We start from the raw sequence: 23,455 nt of genomic DNA, 5'->3' as shown, positions 1-23,455 counted from the left end.
TTGTCTTGTGATGTTTTGACAGTCTTTCAAACCTGATGAGTGTAGCCCTCTGTCATGGAGAACAAATGTCTCAAGTGTAATGCTAATATCTGATAGTCACAAACAGTCACAGACTATGTCACACGCTAACCATGGTATGTGGATTTCCCCACGAATAGAAGACCTATAATCTCAGCCCTATTCTTGAGTTGTTTTCCTGGGGAAACCAAATGCAGATACAACAGCCCTCAGACAAACTTACATATGAGTCATTATCACAAGAGTTCCTAAATTATACTTAGTGAACCTTCGACAAAGAATACACAATCATCCAACATTTAAAAATAGGCCTATAGGCAGTGCCCCTTTGCTACAAGAGTGCACGTGGCCTCTTCCAGGAAGTGTGAGTGATTCAGTGGGGGTCCATGCACGCAGGGGAGCCAATACTTCAGAACCGGGCATTCACACCCCCTCTTACTACGCGTGTGTGTGTGTGTGTGTGTGTGTGTGTGTGTGTGTGTGTGTGTGTGTGTGTGTGTGTGTGTGTGTGTGTGTGTGTGTGTGTGTGCGCACGCACGTGTGTCCTGCATGCATCTCCTTGTAATTTTATCTGCAGGTATGTGTTTAGTGCAAAGTCGGGTCATCTCTTTGTCTCAGTAAATCACAGATAAACCTATACAGGCCTTTCCCCTGACTCCCCAATGGAAGCATATACTCAACGGGACCACATTCACCGAAGCACTGGTGCGTAATCCAGTCAGAGGGAACAGTGGTCTGTGACTCAGCACTTTGAGCTTCCAACTGCTCCTCCACTCTGCCAGAAGTAAAGGGATTTGATTGGATTGGAAGGCAGAGGGAGGGAAGCGGGGGTGGATGAGGCGTGGTGGAGGTGAGGTGGATCTCATTAACCTGCAGCTGAAGGTCAACGCTCAGCAGAAGTCAGGTGTAGCTCCTCAGAGACCACACTGGGTCAAATAGGGTTTATTGGAGCATCGGATTTAATGCAGTCTCCGACTAATGTTTTGGTTTCTTACAGTCATAATGAGATTGCTTGTGGACATTAAGTTGTTTTTACGAAACCTGCTTGAATCTGGCCTGCATTTAACGTTACACACAGTTATATTTCTGAAATGTTATTGCGCAGGAATGTTTTGCATTGATTCAATCTCACAGCCATTAAGCTAAAATAACATGTAAATTTGCCTACCTTAGTTCGACTAAGTCACAAGAGCTTTGAATATCATGATAGTTTTGGGTTTTCTAACAGACACGTGTTCAGATATCTTTCCCAGATGGGGTGGTGACAGACCATGGCTAATTGGATGTGTGCTGCCCCTACCACCTTGAATCTTGGTGTTTTTGAAGGCAATTCTTCATATAGGCCTGGTTACAGTTTTCCTCTGGAAAGCCTTTTATGTGAAGTTGGCTGGAATACCATCATCGTGGTGTATTGCCCTTATTTCAGATCCACAGCCTAAATATATAGTTCTTATAAATCACTTGATAAACTTTCCTCCTCTTTCCATGAGTCAGTTTTGCCCTTTTTCAAGTTGACATATTATACCACCAGGTGTAAGTGTGATAGCCGTTGCAAGAAATTGGAAATCTGCCTCTTCTGCCATCACTAGTGGGCGTGTCCACCTGGATGTGTGCTGGATAGATCAGTCTTACCAGCCTACCCAGTGGACTGCAACAAACGTTGCTCATCTCTCCGTCACACATCTAGGTGAACACGCCCCAAAACGGCTTGTAACGGCTAATCACACTCACACCTGTTGGTATAATATGTCCCCCTTTAATATATAGATCTCTACTTTGTGTATAAAAAGTACCTCACACTCTGCTCTCCCTCCCTCGGCTCGTTTTTCGCAGCCATCCAGGATGACGAGCGGACGTCTGCAGAGGAGATGGACGAGCGCAGGCGACAGATCATCGCCTACGAGTACCTCTGTCACCTAGAGGAGGCCAAGCGGTGAGTCATAAGGAGAACGACAGCGCTGGCCAATGGCAGGCCAGGAGGGTAGGGCAGTGTGGACTCCCGATGGAAGTCTCAAAGGCTTCTGAAAGCACATGTGAGGTCCTGTCTAATAGGTGATTCTGGTCGGAGATGGAAGAAAACATTACATTTAAAATTGCCCTTGTTGGTGTTGTACTTGGTAACCTGAAAGACAGAGTTGTATATTAATGATTACAGTGCAAACACTATAGATTATTGTATGCAGTATTGATTTTATAGTACAGAATATTGAGGTTCATCGAAATGCACAATCCTAGTTATACAATTTCATTATTGAAAGGACAAAAGAGAAACGCCTGATGATATGATGTTAGACTTGAAATAGGCCTAATTGTGGAACTTGTGATGTTTGTCACAGTGCTCAGGGCTGAAACTGAACCACTTCCTGCCTTTCACCCAACGGCATCCAACTTAACAGGAAGCATGTTTTTCATTCGGTAAACGTGGGGTGGTTGTAGCCATTTTAAACATTTTGACAAGCTTTGATGTGATTATAATAAGTGTGACTAGGTATGACCACTGAATGCATCAGCATGGGCAGGGAGAAACTACCTTCTTACTACAGTTATACTATTCCCTACCATATTTGGGGCAATTTCTCCTCTTAATCTCGTGGCATTACTACATATGTGTGTTGGTTGACTGCTAAAGGTCCACATAGCTTGGACAGATTTAAATCTGTCAACATGAAAATGTTATGTTGCAGGTGGCTCAACTGCTGTTTTGATAAAGGCACCTCATTGGCTGTGTCCGGTGGCGCATGTGAAAGTCACATTGAGCTGGCTTCCTGATTAAACTCCTTGTTCAGACATTTGTTTGTGAACAAATCCTAACACAATGGAAAATTGGCAAGATTTATAGCGAAAGAGTTCTGTCTTTGACTGAATTTAATCAGACACCATCAAATAATCAGCATGGTGCAACAGTGTTCTAAAGGTCTGTTGGTGACCTTTGTAGAAAGGACAACAATTTTTATATTTACAGCAACCATAGTTGTTACACATTGGTCAAACCTGTTCCAAGACAGTAGTAATGATGAGTAGTATATTTCTCAGTCCCAGCACTGCTGAGTATCCCTCTTCTCTCTCCTTTGAGGGATGAAAACCTCTATTCTAGGAAAGGTGTCAATCGGGATTAGGATTAGTGCTAATTTCTGCCGACTTTATGGATTAGGCTCGGCTCAGCCGGCATCAAAAGCCAGTAGTACTGACTCACTCGCTCTGATTGTTATCACATAAGCATCGTCATTTGTGTCCATCATAGAACGGTAAATTCTAAGAAAAATGTTTTTTTTTCAAAGGGGTTTACCATGTCCTCATGTGTGCCTTACAAAATAAGTGCAAATGGAAGTCACGCAACCCCTGCTACAAATGAAAATTTTAAATGTTTCATTTTAAATTTTGAAATTTAAAATGTCGTTTCTTAGATACCAGGGAAAAAAAAACATTCACTATAATTTGCCTGACTTTTAATTTGGGATGGTTAGCCAATGATCATTCAGAAGCATATGTTTGGGCTACATTCCATTCAATCCTTCCTTTGCTGAATCCCACTTTGGCGAATGGCAAGCAAAGCCAAAACAAACCCTCAATGAGCTTGGCTCATTTACACGATGCCGGGTTAACACCAGAGCTGGGGTTTTACCCTTTGAAACCCCCTAAGATGACGAGACCTGAGGTCATCGTCTTGGGGGTCTGCTCGCTACCGTTTAAGACGGATATGATCGCCGGTGGTGGAGTCTGTTTTGTTTAGCCTGGTCAGTTGCAGCAGAGACAATGACAGGAAAGCCTGTTTGGAGGAGGAGGGGGACACAAACATATGGAGACCAGGGGAAAGTTCTGACTTGATTTCTCACTACATTGTTGTTACTACAGGAAGTCCTGCGTGTCCTGTCATTCAGACAGGACGTACTCATTCTCTAAGCAACCTGCTATTTCACAGCCCCTTTCCTCCTGCTATTCCTGTTGATTTTTGAATAGATTAATAGATAATCTGATTTATGTTTGTCCTGATTGATCCTACATCAATAGAGACTATGGAAACAGCTATTTTAAGTTGTTTGTTGTCTTGGTAGGAATATTCCTCTCCTGGAACTCTGACTTTGCCCATCATAGTTTACACAGACACACAAAAACACAAAGGCCATTGTCTATAGTTGGTCACAGTTTCAATTACAGGTTATTTTGGGATCTCTTCTCTCTCTTCTCAGTTTCATGAAGCAAAGTGTTATATCTTAGCTCATTTTATCCTATCCCGTCTGGCTACACCAATAGTATGGCTTCACCCTTTCACTGGCCTCCCTGAGATCAAGTCACTTTCCAAGCCATTGGATTAATGTCGCCTCACGTAAGGGCTGAAGAATGCCGATTCTGGAGCAGGTGATAACTCCAAAACGCACCCTGCCCCTCTCAGGATTCCCAGTCGACGGTGCCTTTGCTCTTTATCAGGCCTGCGTGAGATTATGTTTGCATCTGAACTTAATCTTCAGGGTGTTCAGCCTTACTGCGCTTTATGGAAGCGAAACATATTTGTAATATGTAAACATATTTGTAATATGCAAACACACACATTAAGTGTGTGTTTGCAACCTAGCTGTTATCGATACTGGAAACTGGCGCATTTCAAGGGCCTAACTACATGAACCGAAACGTAATGGGATCTCTTACTTCAATATTGACTTTAGGAATTGGGTTCCTTTTTTTTTTTTAATGTGTCAGTAAATGGCCACTGTGCTCCCCAAATAGTTAAATGCTACTGTGATTTAAGGGCCCATGTTGTTCTGTGTTGTGTTGGCTGCAATCACCCCCTACTTACTGCTTTAGCTGACTGTGGTGGTTCCGGTGATATTGTTTAGCTTGTTAAGGGACATTGGCCACACACACACTCCACTAGAGATCTGTTGACAGCGCATGGTGCGATAGTGTTTTCTCCCAAAGTGCTGACATATGTTTGCAGACACTGATCTGAACGGCCCCTGCTCGTCCTTAATGAGAATAAAGTGTGTGTGTGTGTGTGTGTGTGTGTGTGTGTGTGTGTGTGTGGTTGCTTACTGGAGTAATGAACTCATGAGTGAGATGACACACTAACTTAACAGAGCTCAAGTCCCCCCTGTCCCTGGCTGGTGTCCACATTAACATGGGGATGGCTAGCAAATACCTTCTCAGATGAGTCTGGGGAGACTGTCACTGAGGCAACCTGGAAAATATGGTCTCACTTCCAGGCAGCAAGCTAATATCTAACAGATTTGCACACGGATGATGATTCACTCAAACTCGCAAATCATTAACAGACGGTAACAGTACAGGCCTTTCTGTAATGCCACAGTGAATAACCCGGCAGAGCCCACTTAGAGACCATACTTATGTGATTTGGACTTTGACCGTGGAGTTATCATACATTTTTTTATGTAGGTCATGTTGCTCAGTTAGTCTATAGGAAAAAATTGCATTCCATTAGCACATCAGTAACGCGACTATGCTGATTTCCGTCCTTTCCATCTGCCTGTCCGCAGTACTCTTATTTCTCGGCAATGATGACACTTTGGTGTCCCTTCTCTCACCCCAGTGCACACATAGCAACATCCCTGACCTACCATTCAATCATCAACCCGATTGTGATTTCAGCACACTGGGCCATGCTCTTTGGCCTGCTCTTTGGGGCATTCACAAAGGCTTTTTAGAGTTTTACAGACTGGTCAAATATTACCAATCAAGTCTCAAAGCAGCTTGCAAAAGGACTGCAGGAAACAGTGCACATGGACAGACGATAACAATGCCCCAAAAACAATACCCATACTGGCCCTTGGGCCTCTTGGCTACTTCCAGCCACAGCATTTCCTTATGTTAACTTAATGAATGAATGAATGAATGTTGCATAGGCTGCGATGTGTAGCCAAGCTATTTGGGTTACATTCATGATCTCTTGGTTATATTGATGAAAGTCTCTGGAAGTATTCTTAAATGCAGCCATTTATTTAACAAGCACTCATGTGAAGGTAACCAGTTCTCTTAGATAACTTTAATGTTCATTTGCATGCATATCAGGAAACGAGGCATTCGATCGCTTTGCATCAAGGCATAGCCCTTCAGACATCCCATAATCCATTGTTGAACGTCTAGACATTGAGTTGTTAAGTGAAGCACGCTGAATGAAGAGCTACAAGATGCTGCCCATTCGTCTACAGAGTCTAAAGGAGATGCAAAGATTTTGTGGAGGAAGAATTGAGGAATAGACAAAGGAGTTCAGGGTAGTATGTCCTAATAAGGTCATATGCAAAGGTGAGGAGGGCAGGGTGTGTCCATCCAGTGTCAAACATCAGCAGAAGAACAGGATGTTGCGTGTCCGTGTAGGGTCACATCTAGGTGACCCCGGGAGGGAAGGAATGTCGATTAGTTACTCTGTAGACAAAGCTAATGAAGCTGTGCATTATTAGCACAAACAACTCTTCCTCATCCATGAAGTGCATGTCGCTGCTCTAATATACACTAATATACTCGCATGCCATGGTCAAAGGCATGACAAAATAATCGTATTCCTCGCTCTATACTTCACTTTGTATATTTGTACACAAGAGGCTTTCTGATCTGTTGGCTTTTTCCCTTTGAAGCAAGCGCTACGTCAGGTGAAGGAAAAACCAATATTGACTCCCGCTGGGTACGTGTGTATGCGCCCAGCCGCTGGAGAGCTAGCTCGCGCTGCTTTCTCTTAGATCTCAGCTAGCAAGGTGAGGACAAGATAAGAGTTTGTTGTTTGTTTATATCCCCATTGTATCCATGGCGATGAAGGCAGGCAAAAGTCAACTTGAATGATCAACTGCAAAGCGCCTGGAGGTCTGGAAATTGCAAAAAATTGCTTTCATATTGTTTGACCTTGATTCGTTCCCTGATCCTTCGCCCCCGGTCTTTAATGTCGCCCTCAAGCTTCTAATAACTACTTGAAACTAGGTGTACCCCTATCCGAGGTGTCGTTGTTCCTTAGATTGGTCTTCGCTGCTGTGTCCACAGGGTAAGCCCCGGTGAGATCCTCATCCTAACGGGAGCTTCTCTCTGTCCTCTGCCTCGCTCTCAGGTGGATGGAGGCCTGTCTGGAGGAGGACCTGCCCCCCACCACCGAGCTGGAGGGGGGGCTGAGGAACGGCGTCTACCTGGGCAAACTCGCAACCTTTTTCGCCCCCAAAATGGTGTCCCAGAAGAAGATCTACGACAGAGACCAGACCCGATACAAGGTGTTGTACATTGTCTGTTTCCATGTGATCTGTCTACCCTGGCCGTAGTCCTGTCTCTAATAAAGATAACCCCTGGTGAGGTTAAAGACCTCTACTGACACGCCGGTGAACCTCTTGGTAGGCGTTTCCTGTGAATTCCTCAATAGACTTGCCAAACGGGAAGCTTCTGAATTTAGATCCTCCATGTCGTTACTTCCTGATAACAACCTCGCATTGGGAAAGCCATGGTGTTGGGAAACACAAGGACATGCAAGCTGCTTTGGCAGGCACTAAAAGTCTAAGCTAGTGAGGTGGAGAAAACAATCTAAGCATACCATTTTCCTTATCAATGATGTTGCAACCACACAGATTCTACGTTCTGCACCTGCAGATGTCAACAACCGTGTGCAGAGTCAGTTCGTGAGTGAGAAGAAATAACCATCTCTTCTCAGAAGAGATGGGTGTTCAGGTGCCTTTTGAGGATGTGGAGGGATTCTGCGGATCTTATACCTGCAGGACTTCTGATGTTTTTTGAAGATAGGGAGGGGGTCTTCAGAAGTTTTCTTTTAGGATAGGGAGGGCGATTCTCTGGCTCTATGTAGCCTGCTCCACCGGCGAGCTAACAAACATAAAAGGACTGAGGATAGGTTCCACACAGTTGAAGCACTGCCAGACGCTGTTCATTAGTGTGGAGGGGTGGGGGCAGAAGGGAGATGTGAATGATGCTGGAGGGTGGGGCTGATCCGGAGACTGCCTAGAAGGCCATCTTCAAGGATTTGAACTGGGTGTGACCTGCCACTGGGAGCCAGGGGTTTGACGACGTAGAGAGACGTGACGTGACGTGAGGGCTGCTGCTGCTGCAGTCTGAGTACTATGCAGAGGTTAAAGGTCCCATGACATGCCACCAGGTGTGGGCTGATTAGCGGTTACAAGCCGTTTTGGAAATCTGTCCCTTATGACATCACAGGTGGCCGTGTCCACCTAGATGTGTGCTGGACAGATCAGTCTACCAGCCTACCCAGTGGACTGTAGCAAACGTTGCTCATCTATCCGTCACACATCTAGGTGGACACGCCCACCTGTGATGTCATAAGGGACAGATTTCCAAAACGGCTTGTAGCGGCTAATCACAGCACACCTGGTGGCATGTCATGGGACCTTTAAGCAGTGCATGCTGGGAGCCAAGCCAGTCAAGCCTTTCATGTGAAATGAGACCGTTCCTGATGGTATATGTAGAGGGTTTTGGGGTGCATGATGAAATCCGATCGGGATGGTTGCTTTGGTTACCAGGGAAATGTGCTTGATATTCCAGACCCGATGAACATGCAGGTATTGTTGAATTCCTGAATGTTGTTCAACCCTTATGTCTGAAGGCTGATATCAATGTGTTTTTTGTTCTATCGTTTCTTATCTCAGAGCACAGGGCTACATTTCAGACACACCGACAACACTGTGCAGTGGCTCCGGGCCATGGAATCCATCGGGCTTCCCAAGGTGAGCCGACCTTCCTGGGGTCGGGGAGTCACACAGCGTTCCCTGTATTCTTTTCCCATCTCATTAACGGCCCTTTTGGTTCTAAATGTGTATCTGTGCGACTTTAAAGTGTGCCTGTGTTCCATAGGTTTTAATAAGACCATATTGCTCACATGAGCAATTCAAAAAAATCTTTCTTCATTGTTACACATGAAGTGATTAAATCTGAGAACAAGTGGTCTAGCATTTGGATATTTTCCGATGTCATGTGTACACACGTCCAGTCATGCACACACGCACACCTGTTATTGGTGCTGTTATTTGGCCAAAACAAATGGTAAACATTGACACATGTAATCGAGACGAGGGTGTGCAGTCCTAAAAGAGCGGCATTAGCACCAATCCATCTTTTATGAGTGATGACAAAAGCCTTTTTCCCTCAGGAGAGTTACTGGAAGGAGTTGTGTTGAGGCGGATACGTTTCAATTCATTTTGTGTAAGAGTTTAAGTTCAAGGACTGCTATCATGTTTCCACACAAACTGGTCCATTCCGCATGATTTGGCGGTCACAGTGAAACAACAAGCGTGCATAACGTTGATCTAATGCTATAATTGTTGGCTGTAATGCATTGTCTGCATGCAGCCTCTCTCTCTCTCTCGCTCTTGGAATACAGGGAAAGTGTTTTGATGGACGTGGGCTGTCCCCGTTCGGCCGCGGCAGATAAAGAGTGTCGGGCTTCTTTAATAAAGGACGGCCGATTAACGCCTCGCTGCCTCTGGGTTTCTGCTTTCAGATATTCTATCCAGAGACGACCGACGTGTACGACCGCAAAAACATGCCCAAGGTGGTCTTCTGCATACACGCACTGAGGTAAGGGAGGGGGAGGCGCGTGGAGGCCGGAGATACGTAGTCACGAAATAAGTCCTCTCGGAGGGTAGAGAACAAGGAGTCTTGAGGATACTTTCCTCTTCTGTTTCCCTTCACTTGGCTCGAGAGCCAGATAAGCCGCGTGCTTCTAATCTGTTTGAATAAAAGCAGGATGTTCACCCTAATCTTTCCTCAAGGGGCCACACCTGTTTAGTCCCGGTTATAATTGTGTGTGGAAGAAGGCTCGATGACGTCAGTGCGATCGACCTGTTTTAAAGTGATGCCTTAACATCTAAAATAATAGCTAGTAATAACATAGGATAATAATAAGGAATAAATGCACCGAAAGGTCTGACATCCCGCTCTCTGCCTGTTTAAAACCGACGACGGCCGGTTCAACGCACTGTTGGGCATGACGACAATTTTAATTTTTCATTGAATAATATTGTTGCAAGTCAACACAATATTAAGTCAGGGAACTGTTGCCCCACCGCATCTCGATCTTGGCAAACATCATGGTTGTATTTAAGCTAGCTTGCCTGTCACTTCTTCAACTGTCCTACCTCCTCCGGTGGATAGCCCTAACCTGGTTTTGTAATACGGTAACGGGAATGCTAATCCCTCACTGGGAAAATGCCTTTAACCTGGATAATCCGCCTTTTAAAAGAGCTAAGCTTTGCAGGTAAAGATACTCATTGAGATTCTCTTGTAGTGAAATGTCAGGAACTGAAATGTGCTTTAAAGACATGAAAGAGGAAGTGTGTGTTTTAAGCATTCTAGAGCCGTTCTGAGGTAACAATCTGATTTTTCATAAAGCAACTGTTTTTTTTGCTCAGGATCACTTTTTTTTAAATTGCAACAATCACACACAGGACTGGCGAAACTCTCGAGTGGTTTGGAACTCACAATCACACCGACACAAACACTTCTGTAAATCTGAATTTAAGGATGTGGACATGTAGTAAACATTCTGTGCACCTTCTAGCCTCACTCTAACCAGTTGACACCTTGGTCTACAACCCTAGTGACTGAAAGTGGCTCTGTGGCATTTGCCTCCTTGCCTCTTTCAAGTAGGGGGTCTCGTTGCGTTACACCACCAGGACCTGCTGATGTTTTCATCGTCTCATCTCAGCCAGCCCTACGCAGCGAGATCTAACGCTGTGATTATGTTCCCCCCCCCCCGCGCCCTGGTTTCTCTCTGTTGTGCCATTTTCGGTTACCTCCCTAGAGGATCTGCTTCCTCCCCCCCCCCCACCCCCTGCACACGTGCTCTTCCTTCCTGATAGTCCGATCTGACTCCCATGGCGGGCCGAGGGAGGGAGGGTGGGAGGGATCCACACCTCTGAACACAAACATGCAGGCTGAGGGTGAAGACATTCATATACAGTGAAGCAAGAAGGAAACCTCGCACAGAGCACTTGAGATCAGGGGACACGGATACACACGGCCAATGTTCAACATGAACCGAGCATGAGAAGGCTACGTTTTGTGTGCTGTGTGTATTTAAACTCTTCGAACTGCAAGGCCACCAGACATGGAGCCCAGATAGGCTTTTCGCAGTAGTCACAAGCTGCTTTTATAACAGTATAATAAACGTTCTGGGCTGTTCCTTTCATATCCGTAGCACACTGCCCACTTGTCTTCCTCCAAGTTTGATTGTTATTTTCCTTGGGGCAAATCAGCTGATGAAATACAGAGCATGCACTTTCATCATGCTTCCCCCATTAAAACACTCCTCAGTCAGCTGTTCAGGGCCTTCATAAACAAATTTATCAAACATGAGTTCATAAGTTTGTCTACACAGAAATATACCTTGCTTTAATTTTATGGCTCTCCAAGGAGAGACTGTACTTATTTAGTAATGATCACACAAGTCTGGGGGCCAAATGGTGTATTAGCCAGGATAGAGCTCACTCTCCATTCAGAGAAGTGGTGCTGTCAGAGCTGCCCCAACATCTATAATGCATGGCTGTTTATCACATTCCTGATGAAAGTTTTATGAAGTTTCCAGTCACCGGACTGTTGCACTCCTTGTTTGTAGTGGGAGTCTATGAGATAGAGCTCCAGCCAACCGGAGCATTTCCACACTAGAGCGGACACTGCCCCCTCCTGGGCATAGGGGGTATTGCTGGGGTGTTGAGATTGACTTCCTCCTGCTTACTAATTCTCCTACCTTGACAAATGATGAATCACTCATTTGTTTTTTTCCATTGATGATGTTTTAATGCTTTTGTCTTTGTGTTTCAGTTTGTACCTGTATAAACTGGGCATTGCACCACAGATACAGGACCTACTGGGAAAAGTGCCCTTTACGGGTAATTCAGATTAAAAAACATATACCAGTCCATAAACTTTTGTCCAACACAAGGGTCTCATCTGCATGCTTCCTAAAATAGTTGTTAACCCATACATTGTCTATTTTCTGAAGATGGCATGGAAAAATGAAAAAATTGTTTCCTGTATAATAAATATTAAAGCATGCATTTAGTTTTGACCCCTGTGCCTTGTTGTGCTCTGCGTTGCTGTCCTTCAGAGGAGGAGATCAGCAACATGAGGAGTGAGCTGGAGAAATACGGCATCCAGATGCCAGTCTTCAGCAAGATAGGAGGCCTCCTGGCCAATGAGCTCTCAATGGACGAGGCTGCACGTAAGTCGCATCCTTCGATTGGATGGGGTGATGAGCACATATGATATAAGGGTTTTTATTCGCTGGATGGCTCCCCACAGTGTTTGATGTTGAAGGGAATGACTATGAACAATGTCACATGCATTACTCCATGACTTTCTGAAACCGTAGATGGATACAGACTCATACAATTCAGAAGGTCATTAGTAGTATTAGTGTATTTAAACCGATATCACTGTAATCTTTGTCGGAAATATACATTGAACCCCATTAAAATGTCACGAGCGACCTCGGCCTTCCTCAGGGCACACCAGTGTACTGGGGTCCCCCGGTCGGGACGGGGAAACCACTGCGTCAGTCTCAAAGGGCGCCCCCTTGCAGCGCACCTCCCAGACCCTCTTAAACGCCCTCCTTCCTCCACAGTGCACGCTGCCGTGATCGCCATCAACAAGGCGGTGGACAAGGGCCAGGCGTCGGGCACCCTGGCCGCGCTGATGAACCCCAACGCCATGCTGAAGAACCCTCAGGAGGCACTGGCCCAGGACTACCAGGACACGCTGAGCCGGGCCAAGGCCCACAAGGAGCACCAGTCCTCAGGCCGGGTAGGCTGCGCTCACACCCCGCACCGGTTGGCCCGCCACCTCCCTCTGCGTCCAGGGTCAGCTGTCGTCTTCCAGGCGGATTACCTAACGCCATGGGAATCTTCCGGATTAGGACGCTTATTTTCACCGTCATGTTGGACATCAGATTCCGATTTGATGAAACGGTTCAGTTGGAGTTGAGTGATGAGCCGGGCCTCCGCTGAGCCTCTCCTCTGGGCTTGCCAGCACATTCCACAGGCTGCAGTGTCAGCTTAACTATACCAAACATTCCCCCCCCCCCCACACACACACACACACACACACACACACAGACGCCCTCGCCCCACACAATCCACAGTCCCTCCCCTCGTTCTCCTTTCCAATACTGTACCGACCCCTCGTCTCGTATTTGTAACGCCCTGAATCTAAACAAACGGGATTTGGTCACATTGATGCGGTTTTGGTTTTTGCTCAAATTCAATGCATTTCAGAATGCATTGAAACATGTACACAAATGATGCATCGTTGATGAATAGCCTTGAATGAAGGCTGCGTCCAGGTATTAAGTGTTGTGCATGTCCCCCCCCCCTCCACAGCGCTCCTCTGTCTCAACAGTAGAGAGAGATGTTTATGAGGAGCTGTTGACACAGAAGGAGATCCAGGGCTGCACTGACCTTGTCAACGGTGAGAGATGGAGCACTGTGTATATGACCTTAATACATTTAAACTCCACAAGACGCCCTACTGTGAAGTCAATACATTTCTTGTGTAGACCCCTTGTTATTATTTTGATTCTCCGTGCCAATTAATAAATAAATCAATAAAAAATGAAAAGAATATCGAATAATTGAGTGAATATATTCTATAAATCATTCAAAATCATCCAAATCATTTACAATAGTTTCCCAGATTTCCTAGATAGAAACCACAAATGATCGAGGGAGTGTCGAAATCCTAGAGCAACGTGTTTCTCCCCCGGACCTCCAGTCCAGGCGGCGGTGAGGGACGTGAACCAGGCGGTATCGGCCCAGGACGAGGCCTCTCTGCTGGCCGCACTCCGACTGCCGGCCCTGGCCCTGCTGGGTGTCCAAGACACCAACTCCCACTGGTACATGGAGCACTTCAGCAACTACAGCCAGCATAAAGCCAAGGTACGGGGAGACGGGGCCCTAACAGGAGAGTGAGTTCAAATCATCACCCATACCGGTACATAAAGTGTTGCTTTATGAGGTGGATACCGGCTAATAGGTGGATGGGTATTAGTGACTAAACAGCTGATCTCTGATCAATCGAGGTGCTGCTTTGTCTGCAGGAGGGAGGGCAGGTCATGCTGCTGGAGAGAGAGGAGATCCAGAGAGTGGTCAGCTCCTGCAACGACTTTGCTGAGGCAGAGAAACGCAGTAAGTGTGTTTGGGCGTGTGTGTGTGTGTGTGTGTGTGTGTGTGTGTGTGTGTGTGTGTGTGTGTGTGTGTGTGTGTGTGTGTGTGTGTGTGTGTGTGTGTGTGTGTGTGTGTGTGTGTGTCGTAGAGCGGCGGGTGGGGGGGAGGGACGGGGGGAATAGCTCTTGTGGTTCTGGGGTTCGACTGGGAACCAGGGAAGAAGGTTCTGGGTTTGAACCCCGGTGTCCACAGCACAAGCTGGTAGGCGTCCTTGAGCAAGATGTCAAACCTGCTCCTTTCGTGTGTCTGAATTCCCTGTAAACTGCTTTGTCAAAAGGCCTGCAAAACGACTAAACAGCCGTGACCACTCTTGGTTGAACCCTCTTTAGGTGGTACAGTTATTTCGCGTTTGGTGGATCAAAAATGTAACGCTGATCATCGAGAAACGTTCCCTCCCTGCAGAGCTGGAGGCCATCGAGGCCATCAACGTGGCCATCCGTCTGGGCGACGCGGAGCACACGGTGGAGGAGCTGCTGAAGCCCGAGGCACAGCTGCCCATTGTCTACCAGACGGCGGCCAACTTGTACCAGGCCGAGCTCTTCAGCCTCCAGCTGCAGGGGGGACGGGTGAGACGAGAACCCACCACAGCCACCGTGTCTCTAGGGACGCTTCGTAGCAGATAGTCCTTCCACATGCCAAAATTGGCAATAGTTTGTACATGAAGCAAATCTGGGAAATATGCACACTTAGTGTTCACATGGTGTGTGTGTGTGTGTGTGTGTGTGTGTGTGTGTGTGTGTGTGTGTGTGTGTGTGTGTGTGTATGTGTGCTCTCAGTCTGGCTTGAGCCACGAGGAGCTGAGCGTCGCCGTGGAGATGCTCTCTGCGGTAGCGGTGCTGAACGAGGTCCTGGACACCAAAGACCCCCAGGCCGTGACGGAGCAGCTCACAGACTCCCCGCTGGGCTTCAGCAACATCGACCAGGACAACCTCAACAGGTAGCGTGGGGCCCCCGGAAGGGCTCCGTCCCCGCTCAGGAACACCTTCTGAGCGGGGACACCTTCACCGTCTGGTGATCCTGCCCCGCACTGTCAATGTGTCCTGTGTATCTCTGTGACTTAAAAGCCGAAAATAAAACTAAATCAAGGACATCACTTTAACAGCATTTATTTGTTTTATTGTTTGTGTTATTGTTTGGCTTGACAAATTCATTTTCTAGCAATTCATTTGGGATGAGCATTTATAGCATTGGAAACACTCTGTTTTTTCTCGCACGAAACCTGCCAATGATTCACAGATACGCGGACACTCTGATCAGCCTGCGGGCCGACGCCCTGGGCGAGGGCAAGGAGTTCCTCACGTGGAACGACGTCCAGAAGTGCGTCGACACGGTCAACGTCCAGGTCCACGAAGAGCACGAACGTAAGCGTCCGCCACTCTATTGTCTCAGACGCTTAGTCCAGCCGGCACCTCAAGCTGCCACACATTTTGTTCACGTGTTTTCCCAAGGCGTTGAATGTACCATCCCGCCCCTTCCCCCTCCAGGCATCATCGCCATAGCGGAGATCAACGAGGCGCTGAACTCTGGGGATTACGAGATGACCCTGGTGGCCCTGCTCCTCCCCACCGCCAAGCTGACCGGGGTGAACCTCCCCACGGCCAAACACTACCACGACGTCCTGCAGGACTCCAAGAAGCTCCTCTGCCGGGTAAGGTGCTGATCGCTTTAGAGTCAAAGCTGAGGGTCTGGCTCGGTCGTACACATGTGATGAACCTCTAACACTGGAGAAACCTAAAGTCATGGAGAATTAGAGAATGAAATGCCTGGACTGATCTTTTCTCTGAGGGATGGTTCATTTACAGCTTCCAATTGTTTGGGTTACAATGGTGGAAGAGTCAAAAGCTTCTTAGATGTGGTATTTATTTTGTGTCTTTTTGTGTGTACAATATCATTGGTGTATCACAATCACAATATCAGTGGTAATCTTTCTCGATACTTGTATTCTATTCACATTCAGAATTTGCCTAAACATCAAATGTACTGCATTAAAATACCTTGTTAATAGCGTAAGTGCAAAGGTTCTCTGGTTCCCTGGACAACAAAAGGAAAAGAAAGCCTCATTGAATCCAAAACCTGAGAAGAACATAATGTTCTCGTTTCCACTCCAACCAGTTTGTTGTTGCGGTACCCCCTGCTGTGCGAAAAACAGTGGGTCGAACAAGCTGCTATTTAGCCAAGACTTTTGTTCACACACACGCACGCGAGCACACACGCACGCACATCCCGGTGGGACATCCACCCAGCTGTTCACAAACAAACGGGCACAGCCTGCTTCACATCATGACGGCGGGCCTCCGCAGCAACACCCGCCCGGGGCTGAACTTCAGCCTGGAGGCCGGCGTCTTGGACATGAGCACGCACAGGAAGGGGTCCAGGCAGCTGTGGAAGCAGCACAGACACACGGCCAACCGGTAGTAGCCGTACAGGCCGTCGCCGTCGCCCGACAGCAAGCGGGTGTAGTGGGCGACGTGCAGCGCGCCGCTGGGCAGGAAGCACACCATGAAGATCAGAAGCACCAGGCTGCTGACCCGGATGAACGGCGCCCAGTCGCGGCACGAGTGCCCCAAGTGGTGGATCATGGCGCCGTGCGTGCACACGCACACGGCGAAGGGCACCATGAAGCCCACCCAGACCAACGCCAGCCGGTAGGGCACCAGAAAGGCGTGGGAACCCTCGCCCAGGGGGAGCACGTCGTGGCAGGAGACCACGCCCAGCCGCGGCACGGCGTAGCTCTGCCGCACGAACAGCTCGGGCACCACGGCGGCAGCGAACAGCAGCCACACGCTGAGGCAGGCGACCAGCGTCAGGCCTCGGCGGGGCAGCCGGCGGTACAGGAAGGGGCGCACCACGGCCAGGTAGCGCTTCAGGCAGATGCAGGCGATGGTGTGAGCCGAGCAGTAGATGTTGCCGTAGAACAGGGCGGTGACCAGCCGGCACGCGGCCTCGCCAAACACCCAGTTGTTGCCGCTGAGGTGGTAGTGAACGCGCAGCGCCAGCGACGCCAGCAGCAGCGTGTCGGAGAGCGCCAGGCTCAGGTAGAGCAGCGCCGGGGTGAAGGTGCGCGCCTTGACCCGCAGGAAGGCCAGGATGTAGACGTTGGCGGGGATGCCCACCGCCATGGCCAGGACATAGCAGGAGGGGATGACCCAGGAGCTCACGGCCCCCTGGGTGTAGGCCGCGGCGGCGTCCTGGGGGTCCACGTCCAGCTCCGGGGGTAGGGTGTAGGAGAACGACTCTTGCCGGGAGGTGCGGTTAGTCTCGTAGGGCTTTCCGTTGAAGGATTTCGGGTTCAAACCTCCAGTGGTGTTTGCTTTTATTTGATCGTTGTTGTATCCTGTTAATGGAGAGATAAGCAAAGGAGTTATTTTTGGAAAAAAAAAAAATATTTATAAGAAATTCCTCCTTAAAATCGTATACTCCATTTTTATTTTATATTTATTTTTTCTGTATTTATTTTTTTGTTTAATTTGAATGTAATGTTTTAAATGACAGCTGATCAATTGCTTTGTTTTATAAGAACTTGCACTGAAAACATTTAGAAAATCATTTAACAATTTAACAAGTAAATAAACAAAAAAATAATTGGCTATTTAATGTTTAAATAACAGTAGTTGGTAATCTTCTAAATATTAAATGGATTATCACTAATATCAAACAATGTCATTCATCATACTATTATCACAAAATATTTAAATTAGGCTTGTTCATTTTTGGTACCAAAAACCTTCAGTTATTGGTGTTAGATCATCAGTCATTCTAAGTCTGATGGGGCAAAGAAAAGCAAACTGCTACCCTGGTGAGCACAGATATGCCCGTAGTTGCCATCAGCTACAAACAAAACTTTTGACTAAGTTTAAACAAGTTCTCAAACATGTTCATGACCTGAAGCTCAGCTGTCCACAAATCATAAAGAGTAAAGGTAAAACTGAATGAGGTAGAGTTAGATGACACGGTTGATTGAGAAAGGATCAAAGGCGTGACTTACCGTGATCCTGAAGAGTTCTCCATGCCATCAAACAGAGCAGGAATCCCACAAGCTGGGTCTTGGCCATGTCGCTCCCTCTCACCCGCTTTCATTGAACTCACTCAACAACGATGGGAATCCTCCACTGGTGAACTTTATCTTTGTTTCCCATTTTCCTACCGTCGCGCTAAAGTGCCTCCATCCTCTCTCTGTCTCTGGTGCTGTCTGAGGCCCGGACTTCCCGCTGATATGAATGTGGATGTTTTTGTGTGTGTATGTGAGAGTGAGAGCAAGCTAGTGAGGGAGAGAGAGAGAGAGGGAGAGAGAGCGTACAATACATTGGACTGGTTTCCTGTTCGGGCTTGATAACTGAATTCCTGCCAGCGTCATTCATGGCTGACTGACTCAGGGTAGACTGGATTGGCATCGTCTGTAACCGATTATGGACAGCTGTCCCACAATTGAGTTAGATATTGCGTACTAGGGTTATTTCTGAATAGTTAGGGTGTGGTTATGTGTCATTTTTGGTTTACTCATGTAATTGCCTCGATTCATGTGGACTTGCTTTTCTGGAGAGCTTACAGTTCCTTTTTTTAAATCTAAATTTAAAATAATATTTATTTTCAATGTTTTTTGTTCCTTCCTTTCCCTCATGGAGGCTGTTTAGCGAGGGGATACACCCCATTTCCTCTTCTGACGCTTTCTAAAATTAGCCTGAGAGGCCAGCCTCCCATAGGGGCTTCATAAACAAGTGGGCTGGAGCCTCATCAGACGTTTTCTTTTTTTACCCTCAAAACTGTGCTCAGAAGGAAGGGTTTACGTCAGCTCCTTGTCCCCTCGGGCCTCACCTTTGTACAGAGGTCAGAAGGAACTGTTCTCATTATGTTGGGTGTTGTCCTTTTTCATAAAAAAACTCTCTAAAGCCCCTTTCACACATAGTTAATTGGATAACCCGTGGACAAACTTTCAGGCACCACTGGTGATTCGTCTTGTTCACACATGCAGCTACGTTTTGGGACATTTACGTTTTGCACCCTTTCAAACATTGCCTGGATAGACCAGCAGATGGTGTTAATGTAGTATTAAATATTGTAATTACGTTTTTGAGAATGTCTTTCTTCACTGACTCAGTAATGTTTTCACTCTGTATAATCATTTACAAGTTTGTTTTTTACTAGCTTTGTTAGCATTGTTGTTTCCTTTCATTAATTTCTGTTCATCTTTAAGCTGGCAAGATGGGACGGAATAGTTTTGTTATTGCGCTTGTCTTATCGGCAGACAGATGATTGCTTTTGTTGTTTTGTCTGGGTCAGCAGAATTCTGGCGATGAGTCGGCAGTGCTATGGCTGGACCAGATACAAGAAGCCATACAAGCAGCAAATCAGGACGGAGAAGAGGCCCTCGTGTGTACGTATACAGTCACATGTCCCACCCCCCTTTTTCTTTTTTTTTTAAACCCAAAAACGTTTCCCACACATCGTTATCTCAAACGTTACCGCACCATTCGTTTTAATTGCCATTCTCACTGATTTCGGGTGTCCCATTCTCACCAACGGTCACTTTGAACCCCTTGTGCCTGGCAGTGGCCTCGGCGGTGGCAGAGATCAACAGGAAGGTGGACCAGGGTGTCCCCGAGGACACACTACAGGCCCTGCAGGCCCCCGGCGCCGCACTCAGGGGAGTGCTCCCGGAATGCGCTGACGCCTACCAGACCGAACTCGCCCAGACACAGGCAGACCTCGCTGGCACAGGTAACTATGGCGGTCAGGATAATCTATTCGTTTGGGTCATTTGTAGCAATCCATGAGTGCGATACCTAATCCCTGCCTGGTCGTTAATGTATACCATGACAATCACTTTGCTTTGGATAGCACTGACTGCTGCATGACTAAATAGTAAAATAGCTAAATCGATTTATTTACCGTCTTTGTTAGGGTTACGGGCCATTTCGACCTTTGAACTGACACACGGCAGCTTTCCTTCACCCGGCAGCCGTGCAAAACAAACGGTTGTTAATGTGTGCATTCTCTGCCTCTCCTCCCAGGCAGCAGTGACGGCGTGTGGATCCGGCACTGCGTCAAGGACAGCTATGACTACTTCTACAACCTGGACAGCGGAGAGGGCACCTGGTTGGAGCCAGAGGGCTTCCAACAAAGAGATGGCCAGCTCAGTAAAGAGGAGATCCAGGTACTTGGATCTGGCTTATACCTGCTTAATAACACTATGGGAACTCTTAAGGGTTCAGTTCCAATCAACTTTATTTATAATGCATTCAGCATTTGTTTCATGTACTTTATTTGGTTCAATGTGCTTTAGATAGTCAAACATGAGGTCGTCTCACAAAGCTGACTTTTGATGGCCGTAATATTCATAGACTGCTGGCAGACAAGCTTGAATCTGGCTTTAACAGTCGATTTAAATTTCTTTGGCGTCATAATTTGTTCGACCAATCCTGTTGCCGGAGGCAGGGATCTAAAACTCGCCATTGGAAAACACAATTTCGGCCAAAGAGGTAAACTGTAAAAAAGTGTCCCAATCAACATGAGCAAACTGCATAAAGGCACTTATGAAAATCCACTTCTAAAGGCTTCATTCAAGTTTTCTGAGGTAAAATATCTGCGTAACAAACAGGAAACTCTGTGTAAATCCAGGCCTAAAAGTCCTTGTTAGCGGCCCACCTTTTTAATAATGAGTAATTGATAATGTTTCCCACCTCCAGACTGTTGTCAACTCCGTGACGTCAGAGTTCAACAGGGAACAGCTGTGGGTGGCCAATGAGAGCCTGGTGACCTTGCTTCAGGCCCGGGTCAGAGGTTACCTGGTCAGGAGGGCTCACACTCAGCGGATGGAGTATCTACGGCAACAAGAACCGCACATAGTCCGACTACAGGTACACCAGTGGAGAGTGTGGATGATTACTGCAAATAGTATAAAATAATACAGCATTTAATCCCAATTGAATTCATGGGAATCCCAAATTATGCTCATTGTGGTACTGTACTATAAATATGAATAGAATACCACATAAGATAAAGATATATGTAGCTTTTATTTATGTTTTGAATAGTAAGTAAAAATTGTCTTCTAAATAATATACAATTTTAGAAATGCACTAACCGTTAAAACTATTTTTTATAGTTTACACAAACTATATTTTATAACCTAATATCTCCCTTCTGTCTTTTGATTGTTGCTTTATTTCTTATTTTCCTGTAGGCGTGTCTGAAAGGGTATAAACAAAGAAAGCTGTATAAAGACAGACTGGCCGTTTTGCAAGGCAATGTTGGATCTGTGGTCAAGGTAATTCATTTTAACTTGGAAAGCTCCCTAGTGAGCTTTTCCAGCTCTGTCCTGCACAAATGAAATGAATTATTGCATGACCTTTCAAATATAGCCCAATTGAAAGACGCTTGTTTCCTGTTCAGCTCCAGTCGATTGTGAAAATGTGGAAAGCCCGGCGCAAATACACTCAGAGGCTGCAGTATTTCAGAGAACATGTAAGTCACCGGATTTCTCTCGAACTTCCCCGAAAAAAAATATAAAATCTATGGATAATGTATAATTCATGTATTAATGCAGTGGTTCTCAATTATTTTCTGTCATTCCCCCCTCCTAGGAGACAGAATTTTTTTCGCACCCCCCCTGAATTGAAATACTGTTGAGAAAGTGCAGATATTTATTTATCTGTACAAAACCACTGTATGAGTTGGCACCAGCAGTCTGCATACAATCATCTTATTATCAAAATAGATTAATAAAATGAACTCAAAACAAATTCCAAGTTTAGTTTATTAACTCAATTTGTAACATTTAAACAAGACTGCTTGATATTCCAAATATTTGTAAACAGTAAACACTGGTCACTTGTCAGCTTCATCAGCTTATTCCCTTTCAAAAATATGTATGATTTATAAACATCTCTTTCTTGTGTGCACCAATATTTAACATTAACATTTAATTCAACTAAAATAAAATGAGTAACTCATAAAAAAATGAGGGCCCCCTGCCGCTCGCGCTCCTCCCCCCCCACTGACACCTCACTATTTGAGAAGCACTGTATTAATGTCTTCTAACACTTGTTTTTTGCTTTTGCTTCCAGGAAACAGAGATCGTGAAGATCCAGGCTTATCTTAAGGCCAACAAGGCCCGGGAGGACTACAGAACGCTCAGTGAGTCGGATCTCCCTCAGCCGCCTCACTGCATGTTATCCCCTCCAGGGGTCGTGACCCCTTCATGTGCCTCTGCCCCCCCTTCACAGCCGGGGCCCAGGACCCGCCTCTCTCCGTGGTGCGCAAGTTCGTCCACCTGCTGGAGCAGAGCAGCCTTGACCTGCAGGAGGAACAGGACGTGACACGTCTGCGGGAGGAAGTGGTCACCAAGATCCGATCCAACCAGCAGATGGAGAAAGACCTGAACCTGATGGACATCAAGATCGGCCTGCTTGTGAAGAACCGGATCACTCTGCAGGTTCCTAAGACTCTTGATAAACACTTGTGTTCATTGCTTGAATGCAATGATTTAAATCCATCCTTAAAGGCTTATTAGGGCCGCGATTGGTCCGCTCACTAAAACTCGACGCAGAACCAAAACAGGTTCACGACTGCGTCGAAGCGACCGCGTGGTCCTAGTGGTGTGTCGACGAGGAACCACAATCAGCCCTTTAGCCTTGCACTTTTTTTTTCAATGATAACAATGTATTTCCTTCTTCGTCGGTGCTGCTGTGTCGGTTTCCTGTGGACAGGACGTGGTCTCGCACAGTAAGAAGATGAAGAACAAGAAGAGCAATGAGGAGCCGGACGCCGCGGACCGCTACGGCATCAAGGGTCTGAGCAAAGGCAAGCGCAGGAAACTGGAGGCGTACCAGCACCTCTTCTACCTGCTCCAGGTGAGTGGCCACGACCACTGGCCCTAAGCAGCTCATAGTGTCCCTCTCCAGTCACCTCCCTCTCACAACTGACCCTGTGGTTGAGCGAGTAGTTTACCGCTCGTTCACATGCTGTTTACCGGCACACACCTCCTCTGCTCGCTCCCGCAGACCAACCCGTCCTACCTGGCCAAGCTCATCTTCCAGATGCCCCAGAACAAGTCGACCAAGTTCATGGACACGGTGATCTTCACGCTGTACAACTACGCCTCCAACCAGCGCGAGGAGTACCTGCTGCTGAAGCTCTTCCAGACCGCCCTGGAGGAGGAGATCAAGTGAGGCCCCGCCGCTCACGTGCCACGCGTGTGTTGTTTCAGTTCTTAAGACATCAGGGACTTGTAATTTGTTAGTTCTTCTGATATGGGCCTTTCTTGTGTTAAA

The 23,455-nt window shown here is 46.7% G+C and overlaps 2 protein-coding genes across 3 annotated transcripts in view; one reads left to right on the top strand and one right to left on the bottom strand.

Moving 5' to 3' along the window:
* iqgap2 (IQ motif containing GTPase activating protein 2) overlaps positions 1–23,455 on the top strand; it is a 35,322-nt gene that overhangs the window by 1,049 nt on the left and 10,818 nt on the right. Inside the window, exons 2-25 of one of the 2 annotated variants that reach the window (XM_079744845.1) lie at positions 1,852–1,951; positions 7,064–7,220; positions 8,616–8,693; positions 9,467–9,543; positions 11,788–11,855; positions 12,074–12,187; positions 12,590–12,768; positions 13,344–13,431; positions 13,735–13,898; positions 14,060–14,147; positions 14,589–14,752; positions 14,963–15,123; positions 15,423–15,547; positions 15,671–15,834; positions 19,467–19,557; positions 19,734–19,901; positions 20,195–20,337; positions 20,870–21,040; positions 21,367–21,450; positions 21,576–21,647; positions 22,250–22,319; positions 22,409–22,617; positions 22,892–23,035; positions 23,186–23,349. In XM_079744845.1, the coding sequence (XP_079600971.1) occupies positions 1,852–1,951; positions 7,064–7,220; positions 8,616–8,693; positions 9,467–9,543; positions 11,788–11,855; positions 12,074–12,187; positions 12,590–12,768; positions 13,344–13,431; positions 13,735–13,898; positions 14,060–14,147; positions 14,589–14,752; positions 14,963–15,123; positions 15,423–15,547; positions 15,671–15,834; positions 19,467–19,557; positions 19,734–19,901; positions 20,195–20,337; positions 20,870–21,040; positions 21,367–21,450; positions 21,576–21,647; positions 22,250–22,319; positions 22,409–22,617; positions 22,892–23,035; positions 23,186–23,349 (3,043 nt within the window). Of the gene's footprint in view, positions 1–1,851; positions 1,952–7,063; positions 7,221–8,615; positions 8,694–9,466; positions 9,544–11,787; positions 11,856–12,073; positions 12,188–12,589; positions 12,769–13,343; positions 13,432–13,734; positions 13,899–14,059; positions 14,148–14,588; positions 14,753–14,962; positions 15,124–15,422; positions 15,548–15,670; positions 15,835–19,463; positions 19,558–19,733; positions 19,902–20,194; positions 20,338–20,869; positions 21,041–21,366; positions 21,451–21,575; positions 21,648–22,249; positions 22,320–22,408; positions 22,618–22,891; positions 23,036–23,185; positions 23,350–23,455 lie in introns of both variants that reach the window. The other variant, XM_079744844.1, reaches the window with a different exon arrangement.
* On the bottom strand, positions 15,845–18,399 carry f2rl2 (coagulation factor II (thrombin) receptor-like 2). The gene is made up of 2 exons (XM_079744859.1): positions 18,172–18,399; positions 15,845–17,520 (listed from the first exon to the last, which is right to left on the bottom strand). The coding sequence occupies exons 1-2, from the start codon at positions 18,236–18,238 to the stop codon at positions 16,460–16,462; spliced, it is 1,128 nt and encodes a 375-aa protein (XP_079600985.1). The 5' UTR covers positions 18,239–18,399; the 3' UTR covers positions 15,845–16,459.

This window comes from Pollachius pollachius, assembly GCF_949987615.1.
Source record: "Pollachius pollachius genome assembly, chromosome: 1".
NCBI lineage: Eukaryota > Metazoa > Chordata > Actinopteri > Gadiformes > Gadidae > Pollachius > Pollachius pollachius.
This window is presented reverse-complemented; position numbering and strand designations above follow the sequence as displayed.

Excerpts from the sequence above, each read along its gene's own strand:
- f2rl2 (XM_079744859.1), bottom strand. The coding sequence starts at position 18,238 with ATGGCCAAGACCCAGCTTGTGGGATTCCTGCTCTGTTTGATGGCATGG. Across the intron at positions 17,521-18,171 it reads GAGAACTCTTCAGGATCACG|GATACAACAACGATCAAATA; the intron begins GTAAGTCACGCC and ends CTCCATTAACAG.